The 20,774-nt window shown below is 34.4% G+C and overlaps 1 protein-coding gene across 1 annotated transcript in view; it reads left to right on the forward strand.

The window, feature by feature from the left end:
- The window catches only part of CCDC102B (coiled-coil domain containing 102B), a 48,308-nt gene extending 28,725 nt beyond the window's left edge, over nucleotides 1–19,583 (forward strand). Inside the window, exon 5 of the mRNA XM_027677969.1 lies at nucleotides 19,319–19,583. Coding sequence (XP_027533770.1) covers nucleotides 19,319–19,432 — 114 coding nt within the window. The 3' untranslated portion in view covers nucleotides 19,433–19,583. The remainder of the gene's footprint in view (nucleotides 1–19,318) is intronic.
- The last annotated feature ends 1,191 nt before the right edge of the window (nucleotides 19,584–20,774 follow it).

Genomic DNA, 20,774 nt, shown 5'->3' on the forward strand with positions numbered 1-20,774 from the left:
TGATTGTCCTCTGAATCCTACAGAAAACATAATGATCAGGCATAACCCAGTAGCCTGAATGGCTATACTGGGTACTGTGAATTTTTCTGTTTAATTTCTCACTTAAGATGCACAGAAGTATTGTGTATTTTGCATGGCTATCATAGGAATAAGTGTCCCAAAAATTAATTTTGTGGTGCTTTTATATATTACAGAAGAGCCAGTAATCTGTTTTATTGTGTGAAAGGGGTTTTTATAAAGTTTGATGTCAGAATCCTCAAGGCTGAGGTTTAAAATATCATTAGGTAATTTTGTGAAAACACTATCTGAATTATTTGAGAACTCAAATGACTTTATAGAGTGGAAACTCGTGCAGTTAATTTTTGTATGATAAAATCTCATTAGTTTTAGACTAGATCTAGAATTTGGAGTGTTCCTTACTGGTCTCAATCCTTCATTTGTTTGAAAGGCTGTTGTGATTTTCAGACTGAGTGAAATGGGATGATAATGGTGCCACACATCTAACTTGTACTTTGATAAAAGTACTTTAAAATTACTTTTGATATACATATTTTTTTTCCTGTCTAAATTAAAATAATTGACTGCTAGTTAGAGAGTAAGGAAAGAATTCTGCATTATTACTTAAGCAGCAACTGTCGTAAAATCTTAACTATTCTTTCTGCTGTTTTCATAAATCAAGTCCCAGTTCATATTTAGTCTTATCTCTAGAAATTATGTACTTAATGTGAATGTTCTTACTGTCCAACATGAAGTATAATTTTTCATACTGTGTAACATCAAAGTTCCATCTGATGTTTATTCTCCTAGATATCTAATTTGGAAAGTGCAGGAAAAGTCTACTGTTTCATTGATGTTTTTCCCCCATACTGGCTTCCAATAAGATATTTAAGCTCTATTGAGCTGTACTTGCCAATATTTTCTCTGTTTACATTACAAGTTTTGCAATGAACATAACGAGAAACAACATGATTTTTTAATTTTTTTTTTCAATTACTATTTATTTAAGGACATTCTGTTACAATTGAAGGATGAAAGCTTAGTTTTATAAGTATGTTTAGTATGTCTGTGCATACTGAAACATATCTGTGCATACTGATTTCTGTGAAAGGAATACCATGCCAATATGGCATCATTTTAGACGTTTGTTTCGCCTGTTTTTCTGCTACTGGCAGAAAGTATAACCTAGTGAGGAAATGAGTTGAAGATGAAGGACAAATATGCGCGTGCACACATTTATGTGTATATATATGTGTTTGTGTCTTTATATACATGAAGTAATCTTTGTGCTAGAGGTTAGCAAAAGTGTCCCTGCCCAGGATCCTTCCCAGGACATTCTATAATTCTGTGATTGCATCTTTCAAAAAAACAATTTTTCATACTTAACATTGAAAACCCCAAAATTAAGATAAAGTCACTTCTTTATAATGTGTTAGTGTGGTTAGTTAACCATTTGGTTCTGTACCAGAAATTAATACTTTGACATGTATAGCTTTAAAAAACACCCTCAAAAAGGCTTTTTAATATTTAATTTTTCAATATATGTTTAAATATCCTGAATTTACCTTTCAGTATTATATTTTAGCATTCTCTCAGTTTCTTGTTTAAGTAAATATTTCTGCTAGTATGCTTATTATTCATTTGCATAAAATCAACTTGGCCTAAATTTTTTTAAAAATAACAAACTACTGAAGAATTAAATCTAACAACAGATAGAATGTACAAAGTTGTATTTAATGTCTGACATTAAACACATTAAATTTAAGATACAAGCATTTTGCACTTGATGTAGCCTTTTTCTTTCTATCCTTAAATGGATACGGATAGCAATGGGTCATTTAAAAACTAACAATCTAATTTGGGGAGAGGGAGAATAGCCTTAGATCATTCTCTCTCATTGTTTTTGAAAATAAAATGCTCTTTTTTAGATGTGAAAAATCATAAGTGGTCCTCTATTTATCCAGGATCTGATACCTTTGTGCTTATGAACAGTTTCCATTGCAGACTCAGCAAGACTGTTAGGAATCACTGCTTATGTTAAGGCACAAGTCTGTGTAAGCCTTGAAGGCTTGTGAAATCCACTGCTGTGTAGTAATCTAGAGTTTCAGGTTTATTATATGGTAAATGGATTAAGTAATTTTTTTGCATGCCTTTGAAGTGAAAACACATGAGGAATTGGAATTAAGTTTCTTGGATTTAAATGTTCTTGTCACATTCTACAAATAAAGACAGTGCCTAAAACATCTACTGTTAGAATTACTGTAGCTTCATGCCTGCTGTCTAGGATACAGTTATATTCATACAACTTGCAAGATGGTTAGGTACTTTTGCTTCCTAACTTATGTGTGTGAAATAAAAGATCAGGCATTGTTTCGCTGTGGCTGCTGAGAGGGAATTTTCTTTTTGACTCAGCTATAACATATACAAGATAACTGTATTACTTCTGGAACAGAGAAATAGTGCTTTCACGGGAGGTAGGAAGAGAACCCATGCTTCTCCCTCGCCACCCTCTACTTTTTCTCTTTTTTTCCTGCTTTCTTTTTTTTTTTTCTGTTTAATGTGTAATAGGAATTTCCTCTGGTCTTGTTTAGAGAGAACTGTCTGGCCCTTGAGTGCTGTTCCACTGAAGCATTGCATTTTCAGATTACTTTCAAACAAAGGATTCAATCTTAGGAAAAATTAATGAGTGTCTTTTTTGGATACAATCACAAAACTTTCCTTGCTTACATCAGTGAAGTACTGCATCTCTCTGAGTAACAGCATGAGTGATACCCTGAAATCAATGAGAAATCTGCTTTTGGTCAGTTTCTGAATTAAACTCTGTAGTAACAGGTGATTAAGAACTGCGCCAGAAGATTCTTCAGGAACGTTTGTAACTTCAAAATACTAAGATAATGTGTTATGATGCGTATGGCTCAGATAAAACAGAAGAGGTGCCATGTAAACTGTACGGAAAACAATAGAACTATTGCTACAGGCACTTGCCACTAGACCATTCTGCTATAGAAATTATCTTACATAATTTCTTACCTAGATCAAGTGACTAAAGCTGCATATTTCAGGTTCTTACTCTGAAAGGAGAGCTTTATTTAGACAATGTTCTATACTATATTTACCTGAAGTCTAAGCATCACAACACTTTAAAATTTCTTTCACTTTTAAAATGGTATGGAGTGTTTTGACTACAGGAAAGTAATGATTACAAATTCTAGTGTGGTCTCACACTATTTAGTATTCTAGTAGTCTTAGATATACTTATTTGTAGAGACCTAAAGTTACAGGAAACATCCTATTACCAGCATCCCTTGTCTATTAATCTGAAAAGTCAACAGCCTTCATCTGTAAGACAAGTGAAGTAGTGAAGTTCCCAAGTTTAATGTAGAAGGCTTTGAATGTTGCTCTCAGTTTTGATGTATTTTTGGTACGATTCACTAGCTGTTACATCAAAAAATATACTGTAAACTGAAACAATTTTAGTTAGCATTTTATTTTCCAATCTATCAATTAGAATTCTTCTTATATCTCTAATATTATTAATTTAATAATTTCTCATCAATTAGATGAAACAGTGCTCTGATCTGCAGCACGTAATACTAATACTGTCTAGGAAATTTTTGAGACTGATGACAATTTGAACTTGCTTTGAGTGTTTCCAATCATGCTGACCACTACTGATTTTTCTGTTTCCTGACAGTTCCTTATTTAGCTATATATTTGTCTCAATTTGGTGATATAAAGTGAGGATGGAAAATTAGATTAGAAATTGGTTGGAAACAAGAGTTATTGACCTTCTGTACAGCAAATAAAATTAATTAAAAAAAAGGAAAGATTTTCCATTGCACTATTTACTTTTGTTTGTTTGTTTTTTTCAGAACATTTATGCATGTCTGCATTTATCTTGTAAAAAATCCCTATATTTCTTGATGAAAGGTTATCTTCTTCTTCTTACAGTGCTTATTAGAAAGGCTTATGGCTTATTCTAGTCCCTGAATTAATTACTAATAATAACTAACAGTTTTGTTAAACACACAGCAATAGATAACTACTTATAGTAAAGGGAGGCAAGCTGTTAAAGTCTGAACTAAAATTAAATTTATATGTTGTTTTTCTGTAAAGTACCAAATATTAAAATTATCTTTGGTAAATGATAGATAAATTATCATTGCTCTGAGACTTAAGAATAAAAGTTTAATTTGTTATTCCTTTTCATCGAATAGAAGCTTATTTTTGCTTTCAATTAAGTCTGTATATGAATTTCTACTCATAGGCATACAAACCAACAAATCTATTCTTTATCATGATATTAAAAAAAATTTTTGCATTAATCAGTCTCATCTTTCTCAGGGGATAGTCTTTGCTCCTTGTTTTGGGAAGGAGATTGTTCCATTAGGTTTAGGTAGGAAAAAAAAGCAAAAAGCCACACACACACCTGGTCCCCACCTTCAGATAAGAGAAGTACAACACAAGTAAACTAACTTCAGATCATAAACTAACTTCAGATCATAAAAACTCTTAAACTGGGCAACTTCAGTCTTGCAACAATACTTGGATGAAAAGGAAATTAAGCAGAGTTTAGTACGAAGATTCAAGAGTCATTAAAAACAAACAAAAAAAGAGGTTCTCAGCAGAGGCCTATTACAACTTTTTCTGAAATATCAACCAAAATGTCTGGAATTGAACCTTTAAGCACACAGCGAGCAGTCTTTCATTTCCTCCTTCCCCCCACCTCCACCCAACATAAAGCTAAGATGTCACTGAGGCAAATTAAGGGATGAAAGTTCATGGTTTGCTTCAGATCATTTTGTTTAAGAATGCTCCAAACCAGCTGCCTGTTGAGATTTCAAATTAAATTAGGAAAAATAATAGCTGTAATCCCTCCGTCTAAAACAATCTTTGCCATTTACTTAGGTTTTTTAACACAGTTTGTTTAATCTATTACCACTGTCACCTCTGCTGTGTTCTGTCATAATCCAATCAACTGCAAGAAAAGCATACTACTGTTTGTAAAGCAAACAAAGCAAACCCTTTGGTGTAAATGTCAAGAGCTCTAGCTTTCCCTTGCTTGGTAGTGAAACAGAAATATTGGGGTGTGATTTTTTATTTTTTTTTTTTAATAAATTGATTTGAGCTACATTTCTTAGATCAGTTGATTATTAGGCAATATGGGAATTTTTATTTGTTTATTTCATGGATTAAAAATTCAACCTCTCCATGCATCGTAGCAAAAGCAACGAGGCATTTGTTAGCACACTGGAATTCTCATTCACCACATGAGTGATGGCTTGTCAAGTTTTGAGAGTTTTGGTTGATGTGTCTCCCTTATAAATTTCAAGCAGTATTCTTCAACGGATTAGCTGAAATGTGAATTCTTTCCTTGACTGAGATTAGAGAACACTTTAAATTCACCTAAACCATTGTATAATGTTCATTTAAATTAAACTTGGTTGGAACTCTAATTACTAAGTTCATCTCTAGGCAAAAAAGGAAATGCAGTTTGAGAAGTAATATTAATCCCATCTCAAGTATCACTTGCATTTAAGAATATAGCAAATGGGCATATTGTACATGCAATTTTTATGTAAGGTCATACTTATCTAGGCACCAATATTTTGCTAAACATAAAAAAATGATAATTTGAAGAGCTTGCAGTAAGGGGGACATTGCAAAAAGATGCCCAGTGCATTCAAATGAGTTTAGATTCAGTCTCTGTAATTGCAGAAAGCACAGAAAACACTTGAATCTGAGTGTTTTTGTCTTTGCCTTTATTAATAAAACAGCCTTCAAGTCAAAGGCTACTTAAAGGCTGCCTAATATTAAGGTTACGAGCAAATAGTTGTTGAATTAAGTTGGAACCACTGCTTCAACATTTTTTTTCTGCAATCAGGAATTAATCAGAGAGTTGCTTTCTTCAGATTTGTACAAGGAGGAATGAAAAGTATTTGATCTATGAGCAATATCAAGGAACTGGGAAAATTTGGAAGTGGTTAGTATGAAGAAGTAGGCTAGAATGGAACCCAAATAAAAAGCTGATATTAGTCTGAAAGACCATAGGAAAAGGGGACTTTCTCAAGCCATATAGTATATTTGCAGAGTCAAATTACTGAAGTAAGCTAGCAAAGCATCTTTTTGGGGCAGCTGGGTAAGTGACCTTTGATGTAGATATTGGTGCATTTTATACCATGAGCATTTGTTAGAGTTCGGACCTGGCTCCCCGCCAAGTCCCCGAGACGATAGCGAAAACTTCCCCCTCCCTTCCCCTTTGGGCAAAGGAAAAACTATAGAAATGGAAAAAAAACCAAACCCAACTAAATTATATCAATATATATATATTTTTACATATATCACAGTTATATACAGTTAAAATACTATGTACATACAAAAAGGAATCCCAAACACCCCCAAAGGGAAAGGGAAAGGAAAAAGGGACAAAAAGGAAACCACAACAGATATGCACAATTGAAACCCGTGAACAATCAATAAAGAACTAACAAAGAAAATCTTACTACTCTCCTTGAGACAGCAGAATCCACCAAACGACCCCCGGCACCCTCCGCCTCCCAAGGCCTCCAAGGCCTCACTAGGCATCACTCCCCCACACGAGCAGGACCGACAGCAGAGAACCTGTGTCTTCAGATCCACCAGAAGGGAAGAGGGAAAAGTCTTCTCTCTCCTTCTTATTTATACCCTGGCATACGTAAAAATCGTATGGAATATTGGGAACGTGGCCACTTCCTTGGTTACAAACTGGTCACCAAGGAAGGCCTGGACTAAAACTATCACAGCATCACTTTTAAAATACGGCAAGGCCATAGAAATAGGAGGGCAATATATCTGAACAGCTTCTAAAATAGGAAACACAGAGCAGGCAAGGTTGTGAGTTATGCTGACAGAAATTCTGGAGGTGTGGTTATTTGCCCCAGCCTGAGACAGAATTTTGGGGTAGGGTTAAGCAAAAGAGAAAGCTTAGAAGTGTTGTTGGAATGGGGCTAGAATCAGGGGAGAGGGAGTTCAAGGAAAGTTAGGAAAATCAAGAGGTCTGTACTGTGAGGGCCTTTATGGTATGAGCCAGAGGTGAGGGTCTTAGTCCCAGACAGAGCTGGAAAATAAGGTTATTCTACTGTTGCTCATATTGTAATATAGTTATAAGGTCTGCATAAAATTATCTATTGTATATATGCATTGGGTATATGTAAAACGAGAGAATATGAGAATTTTTTCCTAAAAAACAGTAAAATTTTTAAACAAAAAGTTACTTGATGGATGATTTATTATTAATAATTTAATTATAATTAATTTTTTTCAGTAAGTAAATAGCTCGCACTTATCACATTCATCTTATGGGGAAAAAGAGCAAATTTTCAGGATGTTTCCCAGCATCTTGATAGGCAGGATATTTGTAACTTTTAAGTAGCTTTTTTTTAAAAAAAAGCAAATTATTATGGCAAATTTTTCAAAATGTAGGAGGAATAGTTATAGATTTCATACCTTTTTTTCTTATTTAGAAATCTTGTGGGGGCATTTGCTCTAAGATTCAGCAAACAGCAAACCTTCCTCTGGCAATTCACATCAGCAGATGGATGTCCCCATTCCCCACAGCAGGGAGTTTCCTGTTGCTACTATGCACCACTTCCTCCTAGTGATCCTGAGTGGCTCAGCCTCATCCACCAGAGAGGCTTCTCATCAACTGTAAGGACAGTGAACCTGTTCTGAAGGTATAAGTTATTAGGTGGGGCATAAACCTAGTGCAAGAAGTCACCAGTTTCTAATCTTCATCATGAGAGTTTCCACTTTCCAAGTTCATAAGCACAGATTCTTCCTGCCCCTCCCCTAAAGTTGATAGTTCAGACTCTTGAAGCTGCAAGGTCTCAGAGAAGATCTAGTCCATCTATTTCTCATCCTCTCTGATGCCGTGCAGTTTGGTGGCCTCTTCCCATATGTCTTTCACAAGGAAGGAGAGCCCCTTGACAGCTACATATCTCCTGCAGGGTACGAGTGAGAGGCTCAAGAGGCTTAAGGGACTCCCTGCAGCCTGACACTTGCTATGTCCTCCTTCTGAAGCTTTCTGGTAGTGAAGGAGCAGTTACTTCAGTCATTCTTTATGTGACAGCAGCAGAAACCCACAAGTACCTTATGGGGTTCCCATGAGTTCCTCAGTGATCTCTGAAAAAATGCCCAGAAAGTCAAGAAGAGACTTAAATCTTTCAACTTCCCCTTGGAGAATGTACTCACAGTGATTATTTCATCTACTTAGAAATTCAGTCAATATCAACAATAATGACAAAACTGAGGAATGGTTCTTACCCAAATATTTTATTTTGGGGTATGCAAATATATGGCCTACTACCTTTTTGACAATATGAGAGCTCCCCAACCAGAAATGGTGATAAAATATTGATATATTAGCAAATATCAGAGAAAGCTGCATCAAGAATGGAAACTGAGATGAGGCTGATATTCTGTTCTATTTTGAAAGGTATGAGAAGATGGTCGTGTTTAGTTTTTATTATTTTTATTATTTTCTTAATTAAATTTGCATATAGAAGATATGTTAGTGCTCATAATAATCAAGTGTATGTTTTCCTGTGGCCAGGGAATAATTTTTTTCTGTGTTTCTCTCAGCTGAAACACACTTTACTCATAACAACACTTACAGGTATTTGTGTGGACTAGTAATGTATGAAGTTTGCATCTTGAACTACAGATTGATACTGTTCTGAAAGATAATAAGGTATATAGTTCATTTTTCATATGCATTAGTAATTTGGTTGATCAGGACACATGGAAAAGTTTGATATATTGCCTGGCTATAAAAATGAATAACGCATTTATGCATTTGTTTAAACCATATGTGAAAGCCCTGCAGTTTCCAAGACAGCCTACAAATGGTTTAGCATTTGGATTACATCTCAGTATATCTGTTTTCTTATGTAAGAAGTCTTAATTCTTCAGTATTCTTGTCTGGAAAAATCCTTATTGTTATGTTGCTCTCAGAATGCATGTCATCAACCCTTTTCCCTGGATAAACCCTAAACACTAAAATAAATTACATGAGACGTGTGACTTTTTCCACGTAGTGTGAATGTGGATATTAATTTCAGAATTTCAATAACGTCTTGTATCAGGTTGCTATATAAATATATATATATGTAACTATATCTCAAAACAAAAAAATTGAATGGAAACCTATGTTGTTTGGTAGTCTTTTTGTTTGTTTTTTTGCTTTTTAATTTAATATATAATTGATATCTCATTTCAATATCATTTGGTCTGCTGGAAAACTGATTTTCGTATTAATTTAGGGTTAAGTATTCAGGTGCTTGTATAATTCTTTTTTGGTCTGTAGCTTCTGATTATGTACACTAATGAATTGACAGCAGCACTACATAAAGCTTATTTATGAAAAAAAAAAGTTATATTACTTTTGTATTTAAAAAAAAAATTCTGTTATTATTACACCGTATTGCATACAGTTTATTCCTATACTGAGCACCAACTACTAGAGAAAGAATAAATAGATGCTATTGCTAAATAGATAGTACTTGCTAAAAAGGAGTAATATATTTCAAGATCCTAATTTCAGACTTTTACAAGTAGGCCTGTAGAGTTAAGGACCAAAGCACTATGGGGCTACTGTGTCTTGGAGAGAGTGTAGATACTTTTCAGGGGATCAAGTTTTGTTAAGGCTTAGTTGCAAAATGAAATATACTTGTAAAAAGCCTCTTAACCGCTAATTGTAATTATCAAATAGTGCAGTGTATTGCCTATGTAAAATGTATTTTCGGTTTCTTAAAGGAGCATCTTTCAGTCAGTCTGGTTACCACCAGGTTTTGTGCACTGACAGTTATTGTTCTTGTAGACTGTTTTTGGCCTGAAGATAGTAAAAGTGCAGACTTCTTTCTCCTGCAGGTGTAATTAAGGAAGATTTTTTGTCTTTTAATTTTATTTGATGGATGTAGATTTCAGAAGGAAAGCAGCTACTTCCCTTCAGTTTTAAATCCTAACTCTAATTATCAGTCAGGTCACAGTTTACCTGGTAGATTAACTGTTCTTCTCTCTCCATCAACAGTAGAATCTATTTTGGGGGCCAATGGGGATACAGAATTTTTTATTTACTTAATGTTAAGTAAATAAATACCTAATACTAAATCAGGGGAAATCTGAGACAGTGGGACTATAAGAAAGATCCTGTAAATATGTAAATATGAAAACAGAAATTATGTGGGAGAAGAGCTAGCTAAAACAGCACAAGATTTATCAGACAAAAATAATCATGCTCTTACCTTCCAACTCAGAATATTCTGTGATTCTGTGATTTGTTTTTAAATATTCATTCAAACATTCCCATTTTTCTGGCATGCCTACAGGAATATCTACTTGATAGAATTGTCCTTGCATCTTTTGACTATCAGATATTTTTTTGACTATCAGATGGTTTTTTTTATCTTCATTCTAACAGTCCTTTCTAGTTCTAACTGGTTTCCTAGATAATTTTTGCAATAGCTCATAATTCACGAAAAAAATGTTGAATAAATAATCAGCACTTTATAACTTGGTAGACACTGACAGTTTGGACATTCCTCTAGTGTCAATCTTGTTATGAATTACTGATCATGGTATTACTTAATTCACTGATTACAGTGGAGAAGGCTTGAGCGGGGAGGTTGGACCAGATGGCCCACTGTGGTCCCTTCCAACCTTACACATTCTGCGATTGTGATACTGCAAGAAACTTTCAGTATTTGCTTAGTCATCTTGATTACTTTTTTCACCTGCAAAATGTAAATACCTTTGTTTAAGATGAGATAAAACACAAAAACACTTCATAACTTTAAAGTAAAAATGAATGCATGAAATGCTGGTACTCTCTTTACTGATCTCAACAGTTTAGAGAGGTAAAAGTAGTTTCTCTGAAGTTTTTACCTATTTTCAGATAATTGGTGAAAACAGAATTTTGATCAGGTATTATGGACAATTTTTTCTGGTAGTCATTGACAGAAAATGTGTTTTCCTTGAATGCATAGTAGATTCTCCTGAACCTGGAGGTGTTAATTTTAGTGAAATACATAGTACATATGAAATTGAACTTACAAGAAATTGATAAAAGCTGTGCCAGAATCTACAAGGAAAGAAAGATCTGTGAGATCAAGAGTAGTTTTCCCCACCTCGTTCCCAGCATCTTCCAATTTTTGAACTTATTTATGCCTCTCCGCATATATTATTCGCGATTGTTGTAAAATTTCAGGTTTAAAGGTTTTTATGTATCTATAGACAACTTATATTCCTTCATGAATCACTTCTGGTAAATTAATCATACACACAAAAGAGTCTTCTCTGTGTGCAGATGGGGGAAAGGAAAATAAGTGCTGGTAAATTAGCAACTTTTCTTTTAGTGTCAACGTAGTGCAATGATATCAGCTTGCAGCAGTTAAGCAACTGAGTATCACCAGAAAGAAGAAATATTTGATTCCTGAACATGCTGGTGCTCAGCATTGTTATGAATGTAAGCATTCATTAAAAAAGTTCAATTTGTTGCAGGGCTTGGTGTCTCAAGATATTGTCAGGCACATAAACACTTATCATGGTTTCAATATAGTTTCTGGTGGACTAAATGGTGTTCTTGGCAGACTTGCTCACAGTAAGAGAAAAAGCAGAGTAAATTTATTTTTCCCTATATTGAATATTGAAGTACTTGTCAAATAAAAATGTATCCAACATTTGTCTTCCCTTTCCTGTGGAAGGACTGCTATGGATTCTGGTAATCTTTGATTGCACCTTTTAGATGAAGAAGGAAAAGAATTCTAGAAAATGTCAGATATACTGTAAATAGTCACTGCAAAACTGCCCAGTGTCACACATGCTAAGTAATAATTTGCTTACCAGCAAACATCACACCTGCATACAGCAGTGCAGGTTTTGGAAGCAGGAAAGCTGATGGTTTCCTTTCAGACTTTAGGAGCTTTTGCAGTTTTCATCATTTTCTTACAGACTTCTAGCAAAAGAAATAGCAAAACAAATAAAATAAATATAATCTAAAAAAAAGGGTCAAAAAAGCCCCAAAACACAACCATCCCATATCCCAACAAAACAGAGGTTACTTTGCAAGTAATGAAGATTCTAGGAATTGTTTCCTATCCACTTCCATGAGTGTCTTGCTTATGTGAAGTTTGTCTTGCTCTTACACCTTTCTCAAAGGGAGGTATGCAGTAGAATGGAACCATTGTCATCTTCCAAGTTTTGTAGACACTGCTGAACCAAAACTAAAAGTGATTTCAGAGAATCATATTCCTTAATCTATTTATTCTTTTCTCTTGTATATAGTATTTCTTTGAAGATGCTTCTGTCTGTATGAGTTTTTTCCTGATCCTCTAGCACAGATATTTTTTGTTTCCCAATTATGCTGAGAGAGTATCTTTAAGCGTTTGATACCATTCCTTTTAGACCACTTTGATAAAAGATCTTCAGACCCAGTATAACTGGTTGGCAAAACTGCGCAACTCTTGAGTTCTTGGCTCTGGTTTTGAAAAGGTCATTGGATGTGTCGTTTTTTGAGAGATAATATTCCTGTCTGAGTTGCAGAAAAGGAAAATGTACTTCTTGTGCTGAATTTTTTGACTAACTGTGAGGGAAAAGATCCGTAAGAATCAAATTAACTAATTTCTTAATGAAGCTTTATAGTTATTTCAATAAGTTTTCTTTATTAGGAGGATGATGATCCTTAATTCATAATCAACCTGTGGCTTATTAAATTTTCAGTTCAATATCTGCCTTGCTTAAAATGTGTAGCATAATTTGTGGCATTAGGTAAATGGAAATAACCTCCATGCACAAAACAGTGAGGATATTAAGAATCTTGGAAAAGTGTATTCATTCATCCTGCTTTGAAATATGAAAAAGAGTCTGCACAGTCATTCAAAGCACAAAAAAAAAAATGTTGATTTTAAGTCTTTATTTTTGATCTGTGCAAACTGAAACAGATATTTTAGGTCTAATTGAGTGAGTCTGCCAGAGTTTTCTAATCATTAGTTTAAACAGGAATTCTTGTCTCTCTGGGTCACGAGTCCATAGGCCATATTTGGCTTGCCTGTAGATTCCTAGTATAAAGACAGATAGCATTAGAATCTAATATTTTGGTGTGGTAGTGTAAGGTTCAGATTGTAAATAAATAAATCAATAAAAATTTACTAGTTTTAGTCAATCTGGCTGTGGCAAATGCCATCCATGAAATGTGAAGTATCTTGTATAGACAACTTTTATTTAAGATGTTGGAGAATCTTTCTCAGAAAATGCTGTTGGCAAAAAATGGCAGTTTTGTAGAAGAAAAATTTTTGCGGGGAGAATTTCTGATTGAATTGTCTTTTTTTTTTTTTCCTGATATCACTGCCAGTCAGATCAGATCAAAATGACAGGTTTTTTTAACCATAATCATTGTGCTCTGTCCAGTTCTATTTTAAGTGCTTTTTTTTATAAAACTGAGGATCATAATTCTCTAAATACATTTTCCTACCATTTCTGAAGTTTTATAGGAAGCAAACAAATTTTTGTGCTAAAACAAACAAAAAAATAAATAAATTGCTGCTGTCTTAATCTCCCTTTCTCCTGAAGGATGTGTGGAAATTCTTCTGTTTTCTATCTGAAATCATATTGATTATGTTTCTTCTTCATCATCTTTCTTTTTGCTGTCATTACACCTTAATTGTTGTCCTCCATCCTACTCTGTCTTCTCTTGACTAAGGGGAAGGAGAAAAATGTTGTTTCGATAAAAATTTTTGAGCTTCAACCACTGTTATGTTGCCTTAAACTGAACTAGGGCATTAAGATTTTCCTGCTAATGAACTGTACTGAGTTCCTTTTTCTGTGTCTGGCGTTTTTTCAGGGTTCTGCCTTTCATGATAGTCATAAAAGGGTGCAGGTTAGCTCTAAGATGTAATTATCCAGTTTCAAAAGGTCAATACACTGTACTTCATTTCCACTATTCACCTTTGCAATTATTCACTTCACTGACAGTATCTTGACCTCTCTCTATACTTCCACCATTATTCGGGTCTTCCTATTAAAAGGTAAAATTCAGTGGGCAAAAGGTAAAAAATCTGTGGAGACATTTTATGGAGTGAAAATATTCACATTTGAAGGGAAAATTAAAGATCTCGAGATTTTTTTCCAATGTTGCAAATAGTTTCTTATCTTTTGCTTCCTTTATAAATCAAATTCTGGAGTTCCACATGAGAGCATCTAAAATACTTATTCTCTGTACAAATATGACAATGTATATTTTCTAGAGAAAAAAAAACCTGAAATTCTTTTCAGTGGAAATGCGAGAGAGGTATCACTGCTGTTCAGTCAATTTGCGTTTTTAAACTGAAGTTTCAGTAATACATTTCAAAATGAAAAATAGGTATTACTGTTCCAGTGAAGTATTTTTCTGTGAAAAGTAAAAGGAGAGATTTGAATTTAAGGCAGTAATAGATTCATTTAAAGCATGTTTGTTTGTTTGTTTGTTTGTTTGTTTGTTTTTCATGTAATGAAGTATGGGAAAAAAATTAAAAATGCCAGGTTCCATTTAAAGTAGCACAGGAACATAGAATCATTTTCAATTGAAAAAGAAACCAACATTTCAAATTGTGTTTCTGGAGATAAACAGATAAGCTTCTTCTTCTTTTTTTTTTTTTGCTTCTTTTGTTTTGCCTTGTAAAAAATGAAAAGAATACATTCTCAAAAATCTAGTTAACACCTAGCTTTGCCTTTGGTAATTGCACCTAATCTTTCCTGAAAGATAAAACACACATTATATAAAGAACCTTCTTACAACATCTCAAAGAGGACTGAACAGATTTGGATGTGTTCCGAGAGACCATAGCCCTACAAGACTTTTTACAGAAAATTACATTAAAGAGATGTAATTATTAGATTAAATTATCTATTTTTGTTTGTTCTTCCTAACTTAATTCCAGACTTGTTTTTTCCTTTACTTTAATTTCCCTACTCATTTGGAAGAATTACATGAATGACTGAGAAGTAAGGTAGATTTTATTTTTCTGACTTTATTATGGAGTTCTTTATGTATGTGGTACATATGCAGGTAGGGAGCTAAACACCACACAAGTGTTCACTCATTCCCCTCCAGTGTGATGAGGGAAAGAATCAGAAAAAAAAGTAAAACTTATGGGTTGAGATAAAAACAGTTTGATAGGACAGAAAAGGAAGAGAAAATAATGATAAAAGAACATACAAAACAAGTGACACACATTGCAACTTCTCAGCACTTGCTGACTGATGACCAGCCGGACTCTGAGAAGCAATCAGCCCCTCCCAGCCAACTACCTCTATGTATCTTTTTTTCAACATGGTATCATATAGAATAGAATATTGACTAGTTTGGATCAGCTGTCCCCTCTCAGCTTCTTGTGCAGTCTTAGCCTCCTTGCTGGTAGGGCAGTATGAGAAGCTGAAAAGACTTTGGCTTAGTGTAAGCACTGCTCAGCAACAATTAAAACATTCCTGTGTTATCAATATTATTCTCATACTAAATTCAAAACACAGCACTGTACCAGCTACTAGGAAGAAAATGAACTCTATCCCAGCTGAAATCAAGACAAATAAATATGTAAATTTATCATTATTGGACTCATAAACATCTTGGATGCAATGAATTGAAATTTTACAGACAAAGAGGTAAGTAAATTTATCTTTGACATCAGATCTTGGTTTGGTAGTCATCTTCTGTTTAATTGCCTGATGGAAATTCAACCTTGGATGGTTTAGCGATTTCTCTCTATTTGAATTCTGTCAGAAATGAATTTGTATTGATTAGGGTCAACATTGGGAAAAGGTGATTTTTCAGGCTTACAATTTCAGCTCTGTATCTTGGCAGATGCTTTGCAAGAACACAGGGTTTCTCATGTCTCAGAACTTTCATGGATACTTGTAAGACATTATGTCTGCATATTTATTTAGGAAAAAATATAAGATTTGTGATTGTAGTCCAGTAGACAGTATTTGAACAACTATAAACTTGCATAATTTTGGTAGGGAAGAAACAATATTTGGTGCTAAACAGAGGTATGTGACCTATTCATTTCCAGCTATTGTACAGAAATTCAGTGATCAGAGTTTAAAGACCTCATTGGGAACATGTGAACGTCAAACAATGCATTGGAGTTAACACCTTGTAGTCTATCACCAGCTGCTAGACCATGCCAAAAGAAAAACCAAGCCCAAAACCAATGGTACAAAATTATCCTTCCCTAATTCCCTGCTTAGAATCACAGTATCACAGAATATTGTGAGTTGCAAGGGACCCACAAGGATCGAGTCCAACTCTTAAGTGAATGACCCATACAGGGATCAAACCCATGACCTAGGTGTTATTAGCACCATGCTGTAACCAACTGAGTTAATATCACAGTTTAAGTACAGATGTTTATCATATTCTAAGGAATTTAACTTGGTAAATAACCTATAAAGATCATGAGTTAGCATGAATGTAAAATACATGGACCTCTCACTCTTTTGCATTTTAATCAGGTGGACCAGCCCCCAAAACTAGTAGTTTTGCAGCTGCATTAAGTCTTTTCATACAAGAACAGATACATAATGGAAAGAAAACTACCGAATACTGTAATTGTTTAAGTTAAATTAGTTCCCAGTTCTTCAGCCAATATGATACAGAATATGAAAGCAATGTATTATTTTCTTTCTCTCTTGCTGTTTTCCTTTGGGACCCCTGGTGGCCTAGTGATTAGCATGCGGGACTCTCACCGCTGCAACCCAGGTTCGAATCCCAGTCCCCCGGGCAGATGGAGCTCGTTAGCCCTGTGAGGCCATCCATCTATGAGAAGGTCACTCTAAACAAACCTATGTCCTGAGGACCTCACTGCCATTGTCCAAGCTTGCTTGGCCCCGGCAGATGAACCTTAGGATTAAAGGGTGGGCTCAGTTCAGCGCAGGCTGTGTCTCACCTAAAAAAATCCATTGCCCAGGCTGGAAAGGTAAAAGACCTTTCCCCAAATCTTCGTTCGCGAAGACTGGCCATTATTATTATTATTATTAGATCAAAAGCCCATTTTAGTTTTAAGAACTGCTTCAGATTTATCTCCAGATACTACCATCCAACAGTGTATCATGATGTTTAGACTGGCTAAGGTTTTAGGAATACTGTTGGGGTGCAGGGGAAGAGTTGTACACGTGTTGTTGTTTTGTTTGTTAAGGGGAGCACATAATCCATGACAAGAAGGAACAGCCTGTGGAAATATCTGTTGCTGATAGAATAAAATGCCTTTAAACATAATCCATTCACTTTTTAACTCTTTGAAACTTTAGTTTTTTGAGCGAAGTAGCTGGTAGTTAGAATCATAGAATCTCTCAATTGGAAGTGACCAATAAGAATCATTGAGTCCAACTACCTGCTACTTGAAGGGCTACCTAAAGTAAATCATATGACTAAGAGCATTATCTAGACACTCTTTGAACTCTGGCAGGTTTGGTGCTGTGGCCACTTTCCTGGGGATCTTGTTCCAGTTATCAACCACTCTCTCAGTGAAGAACCTTTTCCTAATGTCCAACCTGATTTTTTCCTGATGTCACCTCATGCCATTTTGGGTTCTTATCATGGGTCACCAGAGAGAGAAGATCAGCACCTCCCTTCAAGGATGTTGTAGGCTATAGTGAGGTCACCCCTCATCTTTCTTTTCTCCAGCTGAACAAACCAAGTATCCTCAGTCACTCCTCAAAAGTGTTGCCATCAAGACCTTCCAACATTTGGTCATCCTCCTCTGGACTCAGTCTAATAGTCCAACAACCTTCTTATATTGGGGTACCAAAAACTGCACACAGTGCTCGAGGTGAGGCTGCACCAGCACAGAGTAGAGTAGAATAATCCCTTTTACTGTTCTCTAAAAACCTGAAGGAACCTCTTTAACTTTACAGAGTTTCTAGTTGTTTTTATTTACTCAGAAATAAGGTGGTAACAGACAAGTTTGCAATTTGATTCAGCTAGATAATCACTGTTACTATTCACAAGGTCTAAATCATGTTTCTCTGATGCTGTAACAACTCATTCTCTTTGCCTCACATTCAGTGGCTTTTCACTGTTTGCCAGAAATTAATTTTAGAATAAAAGTAACCAATATCTTAAAAAGTACACCTCTGTGGCTCTTTCTAAAGCACAGATATTCTCTTTCTTTAATGAAGAAGTGCCTCACAATGTTATCAGTCTATATTTTTATCAAACAATTTATTTTAGTTCTTACAGAACTGAAAAATTGTAAAAAGTTCTTGAAATTTTGAGGTTTATGTATTAACATTTCTGTTCTTTTTCTCATCTCAGTTGAAAGAACTGGAACCTTTTATTTTTGCAGGTTTTAATCTATCTTAATTTCTTTTAATCTATTTTAAGAACCAGTTAATAATGACTTGTTAATAATAATACTTAATAATAACAACCTTCTGTTCAATATATATTAGCACCTGATAAGTACCTGCTTTGTGCTATAAAAATAAATTCATTTTTCAATTTTTCTTTTGACATCTGAGGAACATTTAATGCAGCCTTGACAAAACCTCTATGTAGTTGTCTCGGAAGTATAACTGAGTTCTTAAATAATTACCTTATATGACTTAGTAACATGGCTTTTTGTTGATATATTTAATTCTTCCTATATATGGATCTGATGAATGAATTCATAAAGTTATCCTAAATTAAGGTCACAGCACTGGCCATAAAAGATAATATTTCCCTTAAGCTATTAACTGTGACCACAAGAAACAGATTAGTGTGAAAACTTAAAAAACTTCTTTTTTCTAATTATGAGGTTAGTAGTATGTAGTACTAAAGACATACTTTAGAACTTCTTCAGTTAAATGAATATTCATTATCATCCTTCTAAAGTGTAAACAGAGTAAAACATGCTGATTTTTCATCTTTTGGAGAATAAAAAGTGAACTTTGGCAGTGTCAGGCCAAAATCAGTCTCAATGTTATTTAAAACATTTAATTATTTTCTTTAAACTGTTTTTTCCATAAATAGCAGGAAAAGAATATGATTTTGTTACCAGTTGCTATATTAAAAAATTATTTATACTTTACTTTTGTAGTGGTACAGTTGATGAAAAATTGACTGCCTTGATTATTTTCTCGTCAAATTCAGATATTTAACTTTATGAAACATGGAAAACTTACAACTTGGACTGATTTCTAAGACACTCACCTTACTTTGAGGTGAAGCCATTAGCCTCACCCAGTGAAGAACAGGAGTTTTTAATTATGTTATTCCTCTTTCTTTTTTTCCTCTTTTTGTTATTCTTCCTCCCATTCAAACCCTTCCCAGCTGGAAAGAATGCAGTGTGCGAATACCTCTGGATGGGGAAAGAGAGAACAAACTGAAGCAGAAAAGCACAGTTTGGAAGAACAGACTAGAAAACTGAAATTACAGGTAAAATAAATACAGGGACATCTGGAGATGAAAAAATAAACGAGCAATAACTAAACTGAGTTGTGATCATAAACACACACAGAATAAACTGTTCATTAAAAATAAGCTATGTGTAATACTTTGATTTTTTGGGGAGAACTCACCCCCAAAATTACTGTTTCACAATATTAAAATGTGTCCCTAAAACTAGGATTATACAAGACAGAACAGCCCATTCTCAGACCTGGAAAATTGGCACTCAGTGACTTGGAATTTCCATAGGGTACAGAAACAGAATTAAATATCTTTTCTTTTCTAAAAGGAGTAGGGAGAAATGACAAGTCTAATAAGACTAGGAAACAAAAGTGAAGACTGGGAAGAACAGAAGAGATTAAGTAAACTTTGGTAGCTACAGAGTCCTGATGAAGGTCAAAGCAAAAAAAAGCTATGAGACAAAACATTTCTCTGTCTTATTGAACACTGAAGCACTTCTTACGGGAGGGGGAACAGAAGGAGGAGCCTTACTGCTTTTTTCCATATTCCTCTAAAGATCTGTTCACTTTTAAACCTTACTGTACTGCTAAAAATGATGTGATAAATTATTCAAAGACACTGAGCTGAGCGCATTTCCTTTATCTTATGGTTTTCTTTGCAAATAGCTAAGTAGTAATCCAGAAGGTTCCCACTTTCATTAACACTCTGAAAGCTGTGTAAGAGAAAGCAAAAAAACCAAAAAAGACCAACCAATCAGCGTGTGTACGTTTGAGTTAGGCAGTGAGAAACAGTAACACTTTTTTAACTTGCCTAAATAACAAATAATTTAATCTAATTTATGTGCATTTATTGTTGAATAATTGCATTCTGAGTAACTAGATTTAGGGTTTAGTTACAATAGATAACTCCTCTTGGGAAAGGCTGAGATCTCTACTTGATATCTGCTTTTAAATGTAATTTTATGATTTTTCTATATTTCTGCGGTGGGTAAGGAACAGTAAATTGAAGTTCATGCATATAACATACCTTTCTAAAACATCTTACGTAACACCAGGTATGGACTTTTCTTAACTAGTATTTATATTATCATAACATATCATACATATCAGATAACATCATAACATATTACATCAGCGTTTTCTTGATTTCTGTGTAATGCAAGTTATTTGACGTTGGAGATATGGCCAGAAAGATGCTCACCTGCTAAGGCATGCTACTGTTTTTCAAATATCTTATGTGACTGTGCTAGTTTATTTATTTGTATGGTTTTTTAAAAAACAGTTACTTGCATAGACTACTAGACATCTGTGAGCAACTCTGTTAGTATCAGCACTGTCTGTCAGTATTACACATCTATATTTGATTTACAAGAACTGCA

Source organism: Neopelma chrysocephalum, unplaced genomic scaffold (assembly GCF_003984885.1).
Source record: "Neopelma chrysocephalum unplaced genomic scaffold, ASM398488v2 Primary Assembly neopelma1_22b, whole genome shotgun sequence".
Lineage (NCBI taxonomy): Eukaryota > Metazoa > Chordata > Aves > Passeriformes > Pipridae > Neopelma > Neopelma chrysocephalum.